Source organism: Colobus angolensis, unplaced genomic scaffold (assembly GCF_000951035.1).
Source record: "Colobus angolensis palliatus isolate OR3802 unplaced genomic scaffold, Cang.pa_1.0 Scaffold190, whole genome shotgun sequence".
NCBI classification, from domain to species: domain Eukaryota; kingdom Metazoa; phylum Chordata; class Mammalia; order Primates; family Cercopithecidae; genus Colobus; species Colobus angolensis.
The window spans coordinates 6,771,888-6,787,912 of NW_012115044.1; the positions used below are offsets into that span (position 1 = coordinate 6,771,888).

The 16,025-nt window shown below is 39.7% G+C and overlaps 1 protein-coding gene across 4 annotated transcripts in view; it reads right to left on the reverse strand.

The window, feature by feature from the left end:
• Positions 1 to 2,915: 2,915 nt before the first annotated feature.
• Positions 2,916 to 16,025, reverse strand: part of LOC105510734 (cytochrome c oxidase copper chaperone) — a 13,629-nt gene continuing 519 nt past the window's right edge. Inside the window, exons 2-5 of one of the 4 annotated variants that reach the window (XR_001001606.1) lie at positions 14,101 to 14,189; positions 5,843 to 5,906; positions 4,174 to 4,246; positions 2,916 to 3,608 (exon numbers count right to left, since the gene is read on the reverse strand). Coding sequence is in view for 2 of the 4 variants with exons in the window: in XM_011940633.1 (XP_011796023.1) it covers positions 14,105 to 14,189 (85 nt within the window). In the remaining 2 variants the exon portion in view is untranslated. Of the gene's footprint in view, positions 3,609 to 4,173; positions 4,247 to 5,842; positions 5,907 to 8,409; positions 8,544 to 13,337; positions 13,748 to 14,100; positions 14,190 to 16,025 lie in introns of those variants that run through there. The other 3 variants (XR_001001607.1, XM_011940633.1, XM_011940634.1) reach the window with 3 other exon arrangements.

The window sequence follows — 16,025 nt, forward strand, 5'->3', positions numbered from 1 at the left end:
TACCATGTTTGGAATTGGAATCCAAGAGGTACTGGCAGTGAGAAAAAACAGTCCAGGCACAGACAGCCTGGCAGAGCACTTAACATACCTCCCAGAGGACGATAAGATCTCCGGGTGAGAGAGTCAGACAAGGAGAGAGAAAGGAAAAGTGAGCACAGAATTCACCTCAACACTTCAGGCAGGAAACTGTCCCGAGCTCCCTGTGGGGAGAGCCAGACAGTGCTCCTGAGTGAGGACATATCAGAGTAGGAAAGTGGGACTATTATCAGAAAAAGTCCTAACAGTGAAAGCTGGAAAAACCCCTGAAGGCCTTTATTAAGTCACATTGCAAATATCATTACATATTTATTTGACATCCATTTAACAAAAGTAGCTATGTAAAGCGGCTTTTTGAATTCTAAGCTGGCTTTCCCCTGCATATATCTGGATCTGGTAATAGTAAACAAATAATAATACATTGCCCAGATCATCATCCCACCCACTCCAGTGTTTCCAAATTGTAATTCCCACCTATTAAACACCCATGAAGTGCCAAACCTAGATTAGGCATTTTATACACTTATAAGTTAGTTGTGACAACAACCCTTCAAAATAAATACTATTCTCCTTCTAGATCTGGACGAAACTGAGGCTCAGAGAGGTGACAAGCTCCCACAGAGAGTAAGTGGCAGAGCCAGGATTTGAACCCAAGTCTATCAAACTTAATACTCTGTCCCAAGGGGTTTGCCAGTAAATGGAAGTACAGTACTAGATCCATGACTCCCAACTCCACACTTCTATGAAGTCTGACAATTTTCAAGGAACTTCTGGTTGAACCCAGGAATCTACTTTGGGCTGCCAAGAGATAAAGCTGGAGTATGCAAACATTAAGCTAAGAAACGTTGGCTGGGCGCAGTGGCTCACATCTGTAATCCCACACTTTGGGAGGCCAAGGCGGGTGGATCACCTGAGGTCAGGAGTTCGAGACCAGCCTGGCCAACATGGTGGGAACCCTGTCTCTACTAAAAATATAAAAATTAGCTGGGCGTGGTGTTGGGTGCCTGTAGTCTCAGCTACTGGGGAGGCTGAGGCATGAGAATCTCTTGAAGCTGGGAGGCAGAGGCTGTGGTGAGCCAAAATTTTGCCACTGCATTCCAGCCTGGGTGACAGAGCGAGATTCTGTCTCTAAAGAGGGAAAGAAAGAAAGGAAAGAAAGAAAGAAGGAAGGAAGGAAGGAAGGAAGGAAGGAAGGAAGGAAGGAAGGAAGGAAGGAGAAGGAAGGAGAAAGAAGAGAAAGAAAGGTGACTCTATGGATTCCAAATGACTCCTTGATTCTTCCTCCCTGCTGCTAGGTCAGCACTTACTACCATTACTCCTATCGCCCCTGAAGTGCAGGTGGGGTGCTCAGTAACCTCCCAGAACTAATCAAGCACTCAATCCATAAGGACTTTTACTATGCTGTTATAACTTGATAAAAATTTATGAGAAATGAGAAATTGTCAAATATAGATGTTTTCACTCAACAAATATTTATTGAGTGCCTTTTATGAGCTAAGCATTTGGGGATCAAAGATCCTCAAGAGAAACTTTCACCGTTAGGGTAAAGAGACCTCAAAAAACAAAGGCGGTTCAGTGTGTGAAGCGCAACAACCAACTTAAGTTTGAAAGATGGTGGCAGCCTAGAAGGAAGGGTGGCATCAGGGAGGGAAGATGCAAAGAAGGGCTGGCCTCTAATTTGAGGTTTAGAGGTTGAATTCACCAGGCAGGTAAAGGGAGAACAGCATTTCTAGTGGCGAGAACAGCAGAAGCAAGGGCACAGAGGTACAAAAATGCACGGCATGTTGAAGGAAGCCATTTTTTTCTTGACCTAATTAAAATCATCTGACCAACAAATATATACCGTATTTCCTCCTTTCTAAAGTTAAGAGGAAAAAAATCAGTAAAGGAAACAGCTGGAGTGTCTGGAGAAGAAATGTCATTGAGGCCACTTCATGGACATGATTTGGACCCCTGAAGTCATTTGAACAGTGGGGTTTGGGGATTTCCATATACTGTTTTTATGTCACTAGCCTGCCTCCCAAGCAACCCCCCTACTTTAACAAGCAGCAGCTGCTCATCCTTCTACCACAGACATGCAGGCCCTGAGCTTCTAGGGTAGCTGTCCCTGCCAGCTGTAAGCAGAGAAGTCAGAAGCACAGAAATGGAGAAGCAACCAAGCCTCTGCCCAAGATAGAATTTCAAAGCAGCTCATCTTTCTCAGGAGACCCGCCAAAGAGGTTGGCCCTGACCCATTAAAGAGACAGGCAGACCCATTAACTCTATGGTTCACTTGTCCTGCTACCCAGACTGCACTCAGCCTGCTTTCCTGCCAATCCACATATGTGCTGTCTCAGCAGAGGGGACTAACAAGCAACTTTGTTTTCTCATGTTATCTTACTATACCTATTTTTTGTTTTAATAGAAGAAGCAGGCTCAGAGAGGCTAAGGAACTTGCCCAAGGCCACAAAGCTAGTCAGTCTGTGAATAAGGATTAAAGCCCAGGTCAGTGTGTCTCTGAATTGTATATTCTCTACAATATATTAATAGCATCCTACCAGGTACTTTTGGGAGTTTACATGTCTGCATATACAAGCTCATCTATTGCTGCTGGAAATTTGAGTACGTTGCTAGGGTGGCATACATGTCAGAGAATCATGGGTGCAAAAACCCCACACGTGGCCTCCAGTAATAGTGACACTGATGCCCACAGGATAGGACCTGTGATTAGAACACAACAATGAAAAGTTGTGTCTTGTTTAAGTCCAGATCTGATAGAAAAGGAAAGAAAAAAATATCTGTCAAAATGGTATGTTCTTATAAGGAAATACACAAACATGAAGGTAGAACACAATAAAAAACATCCGGGAAAGAAAAAAGGAAAGAAACAGAAGTTTTCTCATTTGTTGAGTTGATTCAATTCAATAGGCATTTATTCAGGACAAACTATGTGTTCCAAGAACAGGGGATATAAAGATGAATCAGATAATTATCACTTCAAGAAACTTTCAGTCTATCCCGGATACTGACCCAGAAACTGTAATCCAATAAAACAAGTGTACCTAGGATTCAAAGAAAGAACACTGATGAGGGAGTAAATAATTCAGTCCATAGGGACTTTTACTATACTGCTATAACCTAACTAAAAGTCATGAGGTTGGGGGCGTGATGGCTCATGCCTGTAATCCTAGTATTTTGGGAAGCTGAGGTGGGAGGACCACTTGTGCCCAGGAGTTCGAGACCAGCCTAGGTAATGTGGTGAGACCCCTGTCTCTTAAAAAAATATTTTTTTTCATGAGAAGACATCACAGGGAAGGTGACTTTTAATCTGGTCTAAAAAATTTTCCCCAGCTAGAGGAGGGCATTCCAAGAAGAAAGAACAGATTGTAAAGTCAGTTCCAGAAGTATAACAAAATATGTGGCATATTCTGGTAACAGAGAACAGCTTGTTGTAGGTGAATCAAAAGGAGCAGCAGACAAGGGGCAGGTGAGGCAGGCTGGGGCCAGCTTGTGAAGTCAGCAGAGTCAACAAGTGTGGTCATGAACTCAGCCTGGTCTTCAAACTGTTTGTTACTGGTCCATGCTGGTTCACGCTGGGGTAAGGACAGAAATTGTGAGAGTTTAGACCTTTTTTATAGCAATTTCACAGAGGAACTATGGCCTTTGAACAAAAATTCTGGGTTTGTATAGTATATTTTAAAATCTGTATGGGTTTATTTCATTTTCCTGGTGTTGGTCTGTGATGAATTGAGGGGAAAAAAGCTGGTTCTTCACCACATACAGTTTGAGAAACACTGAGCTTGAGGCTAACACTTTCCTAGTATGGATACTAAAATAAAACAGAGGCATAATTTTATGCTCCAGACACACAGTGTCCAGTTGAACTTAAGCAGACACTATTGGTTGACTTCCATAGCCATTTCCCCTTTTTCTTTAGTTTATGCAAATCTAGTTTTGCTTGGGCAATATGTTAAGGAAGGTGGGCTTTTCCCCAGGTTGCCAGAGCCTGATCTAAGATTGGTTGAAGCCAAGCACAGTATCTCATTCTCCTTGGTAGTGACTGGCACAAAAGGAGACATGTGAGCAATGAGATGTAAGAGAAAGTATGTGGGGGAGCTTCTGGGAAAAAGCATACTCCCTGATAGACAGTAGGCCTACCTTTCATCCAGGCTCGAACAGTTGTGTGATGATGTAATGCTTGAAGTTACCATAGTCATGAGATATGATATGCCTAAGGATGAGAAGGATAAAGAGCAGGAAAGTAGAACAAGCCTAGGTTTTTTGTTTGCTTGCTTTTTTAAGACAGGGCCTTGCTTTGTCAGCCAGGCTGGAATGCAGTGGCGCAATCACGGCTCACTGCAGCCTCAGTCCTCTGGGTTCAAGCAATCTTCTCACCTCAGCCTCCCAAGTAACTGAAACTACAGGCATGTACTACCATGCCCAGTTAATGTTTTTATTTTCTGTACCGACAGGTTCTCACTGCGTTGTCCAGGCCAGTCTTGAACTCCAGGATTCAAGCGATCCTCTGGCCTCTGTCTCCCAAAGTGCTGGAGTTACAGGCATGAACCACCACACTTGGCCAAGGCTAAGTTCTTGAAGCCACTGTCTCAAACCTGGAGCTTTTAATTTCCAAACTTCCTAACAGGGAGATAAATTACTTTTCTGTATTGCTTGCGTCAGCATAGTTGGGTATTCTAGTGCTTGCTTTTGAAAGCATCCTAATTCAGATCTCCCTAAGGACAACTCTTCAGGGAACAGTTCTCTGAACATCTGCTAATTGTCTTATTCTATAAAAACTGAACATCAGAATTATGCTCTACTAATAATTTTCTTTCTAAAGTTTGAGTTTGAGTAAACTATGAGAGGAATTCCTCCTACAAACTCAATTTGACCGTTCAGGGTGACCTGTTAGATGAACAAGATGGTGCAGTGGAAATCTGGTTGTCTATTCAATATCCAATTACCTCTTCCTCAATTGTGACAGAATTTGTTTTGTCCAGATATCAAACCTGCACATCGATCTAAGTGGGGGTGGGGTGGAGGTGGGGAATCTTGTGTAAGCCAATCAGTATAAGGTATTCCGTTGGTAACTATTACTGGTCCATAAAAATACATATAACCTAATTTGGCTCAATCAGACCTTTAGAAAAGGGACTAAGAGTCCATGCCCAGGAAATGGTTTCTCTCTCTTCTGCTGCACTTGAACAAGAAAGCACATGATGGGCTTCATCAGTCCTGGACGAGAAAGCTCTGAGATGAAAATAACTTGAGTCTTGGATGAAATTAGTGATCCTATGATATCATCACATTTAGAGCTGACTCTAACTGGACTTCCAGCTATGTGAGTTTTCCTTATGAGGATTTTCTATTACTTGCTATCAAAAGCACCATAATCAACAAAGATGGAACATCTAGCACTTTTTAATACCTAAAGAAATAAATACTGGGCATAATCACACATGCACTCCGTTTAGGAAAGCATCTTGGAATATCCATCATACCACTGAGCATTCAACTTTGTATTTCTATGGTTTATATATATATATATCCACTAGCTTATAGCTCTCTGAGGGAAGAGACTGTCTTACTACTCTGACTACTACTCTGTATAGTTGGCATATAGTATGTCCTCAGCAAGTGATGAATCAAACAGCCTCTCATCTTGAAAAAAAGTATGTCTGATTCACACATGAATTATCAACACTAGGGCTGTTTCCTGCAAATAACAGGCCTTCACTAAGTATGCATTAAATGAATTTATAACTACAAATACATGATGTTTACAATGGATAACTCGTACACCAAAGAACACTGGGCTTCGACTTACATCGCAGGTTACCAGCTATTGGATCAGGGTGATTTTCTTAACCTCTCCGAGCACCTATACTCACCTGTAAAATAAGGATCATGGTTTTTCCATCACATCATAGATCACATTAGACCTGTGAAAGATGTAGTAATCCCAAGATAGGCCTTACTTAAGGATATGATCCTGTCTTCATCAACCTTCAAGTTAAACATTTCAAGGTTAGACAAAGGGGGGACTAGAAAGAATAGTGTGATTATATCCGCATTGAGCTTAGTCATTATTGTGAAGAGCAAAGGCTTAGCAAAGAGGTGCATTAGAATGTGGTTGTTACCCACTAGGAGGCCAAGTTCTTCACTTTTCAAGTTACTGTGGTGATGCCTCTTACCATTATTATCGAACTGCTGCACATCATCTTTGGGAAGACTCAAGCACTAGGAAAGGGTGGGCAGAGGGTCTTGTGAGATGTACTTTTAAGTGTTGCAGAGGCCAAAAAGGGTGCTTTCAGGTCCTTTACAAATCAAGCAAGCATACCAAACTGGCAAGTTGTAAAAAATTGTGTTGCTCAGAGATTAGGGAAATCAGTGCTCTGAGACACTAAGGTGCAAATGCGTATTTTTTTTCTAGAGATCATTTGGGGGCAGTCCTCACTCAAAGCCTTGAAAACATGCATGGCCTCTGGCCCCTCCTTAGCCGAGTGATTAGTAAAGGACACTTGTAAAGACTTTCCATAAGGAGACTTCTATTGCAGTGTTATCAGAGTAGCCAAAAGAAAAAAAGTAAAAGGTGTATACACACACACACACACACACGGAGAGAGAGAGAGAGAAATGTTGTTGAAGAGTGGTCCTATTGTAGACTGGTGGGATTTCAGGACATTTCTTCCTTATTATGTTTCCATTAAACCAACCAACGAAATAAAACAAAACTTCAGAATTTAGGTTATCTGACATATATACTGTTCCAGACTGAGATCCAATTCCTAGAATGGCATATGACATACAGAAGACACTCTATATGAAGTATTTGTTTAATGAATGATGTCCAAATGTGCAAAAAGAAAAAACAGGGTATTGGTTAAATTATGGTTAAGTCACAGATGAATTTATACAGTCAATACAAATGACACCGTAGACCTATACTCACTGATGGTAAAATACATTGGGGCAAAACATGATAATGTTATAGCTTCATTAAAAATATATAGCACAGAAAAAAATTTATTTTTGTTTTAAAAAATGTATAAAGGCATAGGAAAAGTCTGGACTAGTATATATTAGAAATCAACAATGGGTGATAAGGTTATTGATTTTTTTGTTTTATTTTTTGTAGTTCCAGGACATATTCAAGCAGAGTTTGGATAACCATATGCCAAAGATCTGTATTGGGTGGGAAGTTGGTTCATACCTGTCTTAATTGTTCAAGATTCTATTCTTCACGTAGATTATGTCTGTAAATCAAAAAGTGCTTACTAAAGTATATCCAAATGAATATTCAAGTAAAAATATAAACAAAATAAAATAATAGAGAATGCTAATAACAGTGTCAAATACTCTGTATACATCATTTTTAATTAGTACTTCCCATCCTGTAAGTTAGGTATTACTTCTATACTTGCTTTCTGTTCTTTTTTTTTTTTTTTTTTCAGCTGAGAAAAAGAGACCCAAAAAAGCTATCCCTTGCTTAAGGTCACATAGTCAGCTATTGAACCTAAGTCTGTCATACATCAAAGCCATGCTCTTAATGAATTAGGAAAGAATCTTCAGGAATCATCTGATTCAGCTCCTTATTTTATAAAGGAGAGACTTTTTCCATCACACAACAACACATGAACATTACATATCTTCTTATGTTCTCAGTATCTTTTGTTCTTGAGATTTTAGACTCAATGTACTTTACAAGCAGAATATGATCATACTTCATTAGCCCATCAGCAGCTACAAGGATGACAAGGTTGCTATACTAAGGAAATCACACTCTGTTCAACTCCAGGCATCACCATGGCATAGCACTGAGCTATTTGATTAGTGACTTTTAGTACCAATTCAGTCTCCAGCCTAAGCCAGCTTCTAATTAAGAGACAACTGTCTAACCTGTAGGCACAAAACTTAAAATCCTAGTCTATTTTAAAATATAACTAGCCATGTACAGATTCATAATGCCAAACAGTTGAGATCTTCCAAGCCGTATCAACCTAATCTGATCCAAAATCTAAACTGACTTTTCCAAAAGACAGCTAATAAACAGTAATGGTTTAAATAATAAGACTAAAGGGCTTGTTCTTACCTTTAAGAAAGTTAAAAAAAAAAAAAAAAAGTGTTGAATGAGATGATATGGCTACCACACTGATTCTCAATTGGTAAAGGGTTATTTATTTTACTTCTATTCACCTAATTCTGGAGATTTCATTGGTTGAGATCAGTATCTGCCTTCTCCTGACAACAGATATCCAGAGTTCCCAGAATGACATTCTAATAAGAACATAAGCACTTTATGTTACAAGATTTGTTGATATATATCCTTTGGGGGAAAAAAGCCACGTAAGCAAATGAGGAACACACACACAAAAAGAAACACAACTGAAGATCTTTCACTAGTAATATTTTACTTTCTTTTAAAAATAAATTATAAATACTTTTTCCACATATCAAAGTTCATCGAAGAACTCCCAAAATTAATCTTCTTCATTCTTCAGGGATTATTTATTCACACAGCAGACCACCTACAGAAAAAGATTTGTTTTAGAAAGTCAGATTTCAAACATCATGCCAGATCTATGGAGTCAGGGAATTAAGACCACTAGAAATGAATGCCGCAGATGAGTAATTAACTAATTACCAGAATTATTCCAAATCAGTCATAAAATTCAAAATCAACATTTTAAAATTCTAGGTTTGCCTAACTAAAAACATCAGTGAAACTATTATGATATTGTTTACTCTTTAAAAGTTTTTGAAATAAAAACTCCCTCTCTGTGTGTGTACATATAAATAATACATGTGTGTTTGAGAAATACGTATTTCTCAAAAATATCCTCCAAAAAAGGCTAAAGCAGTTATTTTTATAGATATTCAAGAAACAAGACTTGCAAACCCCTCTTTGCTGATTCAAGTATGCCTGGCAAAGATCCACAAAGTAGAAGGCAGAAGGTCAGCTCAGTACCCAAGGCACTTCCTGTGGAAAGTTACTCACTTAATCCCAAAGGCAAGATAAGGGCAACCCTTTAACATTCATTTGGAAAAATCAAAAAGGGAGAGTAGCATAGATAGGGTTGCTGATCCAGTCAAGTCAATACCAGGCTTCTCACACTGCTCCCAGTGCCTATCCCAGAAGATTGAGAACAATGGTAGGAAGGTAATTAAATTGGAGTAGCTAACTCTTCAAGTCTAATGCAAATACTTGCCTCATTTAGCTGTTCACTTCATTTGGTTTAGATAAAGATAAACCACATCAAGACATAAACATCTAAACTCTCTCTTTTCTAAAAGGCTCAAAGGAAGAATATATTTATAGAAAAGCTTGGAAAGACAACCAAAAGCGAAGCCATTCAACCTTTCAATTATAGCAGCCTATAGCATTGTTACCACTTTTGCTACTGACCACATATCAAAAGGGGCTATGTGGTAGAAGACCCTGGATTTAAACCTGTTTGGTTATATCTCTGGATGTAAAGTCCTTGACTGGAGGGATAATCTTTCTCCCCTCGGCATTTTCCAGGGTCTTAATAAATATCTGTTGAATGAATAAACGTTTGAATGGCAGAAATTACTCTTTCTGGATTATCTTGGCATCATATTTTCATACATAATCAGTTTTGTGTGTGCGTAAAATTCAGCATATTTTAAGCACCCAACTGTTAAGTTGTTAAACTTAATATTGAGTATCGCCACTACTCAGTACTAGTCCTTTAATTTCTTTCAATAACTTTAGTCTCCAAAATGGGTTCTTTAGGCTTCTTCTGACTCCTAAAGGCAGAAAGACAGTAGCCATCCATTTCCTTCTTATATTTCTAATGAGGTTCTAGGTTCTTGTAATTTCTCTTTTCAGTAAAAGAAGCAGTCAAAAAATAGAAAAAAATTGTCTAAAATCACCACCATATCCATTTTTTCTTGAGTTTTCAAGTCTCTGCCTTTGCTACTACTAAATTTTCAGATAATTTATGTCTAGCATTATCTCTGCTATTCGTCTTCAACTTAAGCCAGTAGTTGTTAAAGAGAAGTGCACTTGAAAATCATCTAGGAGTTTCTCAGTCAACAGGTGCAGACCAGGGCCCAAGTTGTGAATTTTGGAAAACATTCTTCAGATGATTCTGAGATGCACCTCTGGGTAAGAACTACTGGGTGAATGTAGCCTACTTTCACGTTAAGTATAAAAACTGTATAATAGATTTATTCCCAATCTACTGTACTCGAGGTACAATTAAGATCTACTTAGGAATAACATCAAAATCTACAAAAGTTTCTTAATTAAGGAACTTTCATGATCATTGCCAGAAAGATCTAAGTTTGCAAAATATTTTTCCTTTGAAGCTATTCTCAGAAAAATGTGATCTAACAGTCTAAGAAATACCAATTTAGGTTAAGTTTATCTTATAGCAATGCAGACAGTTGTGTTGGATTTCACCCTCCAGACAATGGCCTGTTTACTCTGTTATATGCAACTGTACATTTCAGCAACAAGTCTTTCTAATTAGCATTCATAATGAGGTTTTAAGATTGAAGATCAAGATTATGTGCAATTCTAAAAATGAATATGTTGGAATAAAATCTCATTAAGTACAAGGAGTGAAGTGTAAAGTGCCTGTGATTTGGAGAATATAAAAGATCTGAACTCTAATGTAATTTGACCACTATCCACTCTTAACTTGAGCAAGTCTTTTTTGACTTCACTGTGCCTCCATTTCCCCATGGAGGTTGGGAAAATAGGACAGCTGGGACCAACAAGGATCCAACACCCAGTCCTCTTCCAAAAATATTATTACACTGAAAATGAAGAACATGCAGTTTGAATTCTTAGAAAGGTCCTACATGGATTCAGATTGTTCTTCCTGTAACCAGGATTCAATAATAATCAAGTCATATACTTAACAGACCTCAACTGAATGTCTGCTATTTACAACTCTCAAGGTATGAGCTATTCTGTTCTGGTTTTTACAGATGATTTATTTTACATTTAATCATCACAACAACTCTATGAAGTAGTTTGGGCATGTATTATTGTCTCCATTTTACAGATGAGGAAACCAAGGTACAGAAAGTTAAGGACCTGCCCAAGACCAAACAATGAGTTAAACAGTAGATTTTCTAAGTCTAAAGCTTTTGCGTTTTCTTTTACACACAAATGAAGTACACAGACATAATTCTCACTCTCTGCCCCAATAACATAAAGAAAACTATGATATCATATGGTACTTTTGAATATATGCCACTTATAACAATTGTACCACCTTTGTGGTTCAGATGAAGTCCAAGATAAGCTTTTGATATTCCTAAAATTAGCATTTTTTTAATCACTCTTTTTTATCAAGGCAGGTTCAGCACAAGCCTACAGTTTACACAACTGATGAGGGACTTAGATCAGGAACAAGGAAACCACGTACAAATGTTGAGGCTGCATCTTTAAAAATAGTTAATAAAGTACACTTATACTTTTTAAGAACACATTCCCCTTCAAATTTACTTATTTTACAAAATAGTTCATTACGGCATTTCTTTAAATAACCATCTAGTCTAAAAGCTACTTAAGCATATCATATACACAACAGAAGATACACCATACTATATATAGAATCACAAAATGTATTATGGTTCTCTTTTTATAAATAATATGTGAAATTCAGAAGAATGTCTTGATGAAGCTAAATGTAGCTGAAGTGAATACATGCTAAACTAAACATCAAAAGAATAAAAATAAAGCCTCAGGACTTTCAGCCTAGACTGTTTTCCATTACACAGTAACTTCTTATCAGCTTGCGACAAGTTCCTTATCCCTTCTTTTTTATAGCTCAGTGAGGAAGACTGGCCATATGTGAAATTCCAAAGAGGCAGGAAAGAGGTGCAAGGGAAAGAAGCCAGGCTCTCCAGTACTAATATATTGGCATGTGGCTTTGGCATTATCTCTCAGCTGTTATTAAGTTAAAAGTGGTAGTGTGGTGTGGAAGTTAGGGTAGGGGCAAAAAGCAGAGGGAATCGGCCTGGAGACTGAGGCTCCAGTTCTGATACTGCACAACCCACCTTGGGGGTCATTTCATAACCATTAGCTTTAATTTCCTTATTTATTCATTCATTGAACAATCCTCCATTGAGCACCTACTATAAGCCAGGCACTGTTATAGGTGGTGGGGATATGACAGTCAATGAAATAGAAAATTCCTACTTTCTCAGAGCTTACATTCTAGCTGCCGTGAAGCAACAGAGATAATTAAAAATACATATAATATGCAAGTGACAGTGTATAGAATAGAGTAGCCACTGGCCACATGTAGCTATTAAAATTGTTAAAAACTAAAAATTCAGTACCTCAGTCTTACCAGCCACAATTCAAGTGCTCAACAGCCACATAAGGCTAGTGGCTACCAGACTGGCGAGTGCAGATACAGAACATTTCCATCTTCACAGAAAGCTCCGTTAGGACAGCACCATGATAGAGTGATGGGGAAGGGATGTAATTTACATGGGGCGTGAGGGAAAGCCTCTCTAATAAGCAGACTTTTGAAGAGACCTGAGTACAGGGGGCGTGCGGGGTGGGGGGTGAGCTAAGTTGATAACTGAAGAAAGAGCTTCCAAACAAAAGAATATCATTTGTTTGTGGAACTGTTGGACACATATTACTTAAGGTCCCTTTTAGCACTTAAATTTGGATTAAGAGTTCCAAGTTCTTTTAAAAAATGGCCTGAGGTCCACCACCCCATCTGGGATGTTAGGAGTGCCACTGCCCGGCTGCCCACTGTCTGGGAAGGAAGGAGCACCTCTGCCCAGCTACCCACTGTCTGGGAAGTGAGGAGCGCCTCTGCCCAGCCACCCCATCTGGGAAGTGAGGTGCCCCTCTGGATGGCTGCCCACCATCTAGCAAGTGAGGAGCACCTCTGCCCGGCTGCCACCCCATCTGGGAAGTGAGGAGCGCCTCTGCCCAGCTGCTGCCCTGTCTGGGTAGTGATGAACTCCTCTGCCTGGCTGCCACCCCGTCTGGGATGTGAGGAGCGCCTCTGCTGGGCCGCCCCACTGTCTGGGAAGTGTGGAGCACCTCTGCCCAGCTGCCCACTGTCTGGGAAGTGAGGTGCGTCTCTGCCCGGCTTCCGCCCTGTCTGGGAAGTGAGGAGCGCCTCTGACCAGCTGCCGCCCCACCTGGCAAGTGAAGACGGCCACTGCCCAGCTGCCCCGCTGTCTGGGAAGTGAGGAGTGCCTCTGCCCAGCTGCTGTGCAACCTTCCAAGTGTGAAGTGACAGCAGTGTGTGTGATCTTTTCTGTCTTCCCCAAGTTTGCATTTTTGACATTAAAGTTTACTTTTAATTAAAAAAAAAAAAAAATTGGCCTGAGGCTTTAGTTTTATTCGAATAAAGCACGGCACAAAAGAAATAACTACAATTCCATTTTCATTTTTCAGAAAGCAATACTTCCATGGGATACCTACTCCCTACTTAAAAGCATTCATTGGCCAGGCATAGTGGCTCACACCTCTAACCCCAGCACTTTGAGAGACCAAGGCAGGAGGACTGCTTGAGTCCAAGAGGTTGAGATCAGCCTGGGCAAGATGGTGAAACCCCATCTCTAAAAAACAAAACAAAAAATTAGCCAGGCATGGTGGCCCACACCTGTAGTCCCAGTTACTCTGGAGGCAGAGGGGAGGATCACCCGAGCCTGGGAGGTTGAGGCTGCAGTGAGCTGTGACTGGGCCACTTCACCCCAGCCTGGGTTACAGAGTGAGACTCTGCCTCAAAAAAAAAAAAAAAAAGCATTTACTGAAGTCCCACAGTATTAGAAACAAGAAAGAATATTTTTCTTTTAGTTCCTTCAGTCAGACAATTTTCCTAAAGCCATGAGACCTAAAGACTGTTGTCAAACCCTTTCTTAAAAGCTCAATTCTCCCCTTCCCCAATCTGCTAAATGCCTGTCTTTACTGACATAATTTACTCCCTTCACTGGGAACTGAAAAATCATGGTTTTTTCAAATTGATACTTAAGCATTTTAGATTAACCAGGTGAACTACCTTTCAGAGAGAATGTAGCCCAACTGTTGCTAAATCTGTAAAGCAATACACAAATTTGAAGCAAGAAGCTTACCATTTCATATTTTAAATCCCAGGGCTCTCATGCATTCCTTGTGGGCCTCAATTAGATCTCCACAGTGTTCTTCTCCTTTCTCGATGATACTATAAAACAAAATGTACTTGTTCTCTAAATAGGCATTAAGCACATTATTAAGTATGCATGATAGTGATGGGCAGTGAGACAAAACATGGGTATAATGGAATGTAGCTGGAGTTAAAACAAATGCTATTACCTCAACCAGCTTTGTTTTTATTTGATCTTATGATATTTCCATGCCTATGAAGACATTACACAGATAAGTGATTTTGGGGGGTAAATCTGATAAGAAATAATCACCCATAAAAATATTGCCTCTAGTCAATATCCAAGGAGTAACACTGCTCTATAAAGAAACAGACTGACTGAATAAAATACTTACGCTAAATGAAGGGCACAGAAAACCGATCAATTTTTTGCTTATAATCACGGAGAAATTAACTTTCTGATTTTGCCCTACATTCAAATACAACCAAGTAAGTCTACTGCTAATTACAAGACATCAAAAACATAAACACCAAAAACATGTGGTAGCCAGGAGACCAAGATGAGCACCCCTCATGATGATCAAAGAACATTTTACTTGTAAAATTCGCAAAGACAAGACTAGGACTACACAGCTTTATTTCTAAGGCCTGAAAATATGATTTAGTAAATAATCAAATAAAGCCAAACTCAATTACAAGGAAAAACTGACTCCTGACTACGGATATTTGGGGAGAACCCACGTGGTCTGAGGCAATCGAGGCAAAAGGAATTTAAAGAAGGGAATAGGTTCTCCTTCCATCGAAACTACCCATCCTTCAATAGCTCAAGAGTTGCCTGCAAATGGGAGAGATTGCCTGGGAGAGTGAGATCATTGTGAAGATAAAAGCTAGCATTCATTCATCATTTATTGCCATGTACACGGTGCTAGGCACTTGACATGGCTTGTACCATTAACCTTTACAGTAATACTGGAGGGAGTTTCTTTTATTAGAGTCATTTTATAGACACATGAGGCTCAAGGTCACCAAGTTAGTGGATTAAGATTCAAACCCTGACTGTGGATCCCAGACTCTTAATCACGCTGTCATACTACTCAAGGTTCAATAGCACTTACTGTTACCACTGGAACAATTTGTTCAGACGGCAGTCTTTCAATCCTGCCTTCACAGTATTATTTACAAAATACTGAGGATTAATAAAAGCACTGGGCTCCTACTCTCTTATTATCCCATTACAGCACTAATGATTTTTTTCTTATATCTATTATCTGCGAAGACAAAAGGGGCCAGAGGAAGAGATGCACATTCACGTTATCTGAGGACGTCCTCTAAAGAGATTTGCTCCACAAGAGAGGATATATAAAATAAGAACAAACCTTTTGTGGACTGACAATCTAGATGAACTATTCTGAATACTTTGTCCCCTGCGCCATAGACTAGCTGATTTTCAACTTTTGGGTGCCTTAAAAGCGTTGAAGAGGAACTCTTCAGAACTGTAAGGAATGCACCTGTCCTACTGTCTCTAAATTTTGGGAGGAAGCCTTAGAATTTACCAAAAAATCTTTCCTGTTTGGTCTTAACAAATCTTCTATCATAGCCCTTACCACGTGGTATACAAGTCATTGGTATATGTCTCCATTAACTTTAAGCTCCTTTATATTAAGACCCATCTTTATCCATGTCTACATTTTCGGACCTAATGCAGTCCTTAACCCATAACAGATACTCAAAACACATTTGTAGGAAGGAATGAGTGGCTGAAGCTAGCGGTTCTCCTCTCTCTTCATCGCTTCCCGGGACTAAGCCACCGGATAAGTCAACAGAGAGCCGACCAGGAAACCTACAAGGCCCAGTAATTATCTCCAGAGAGCCACAATGGGGCGGGGAGGGGAGGGGGAGTGCCACTTACCTCCA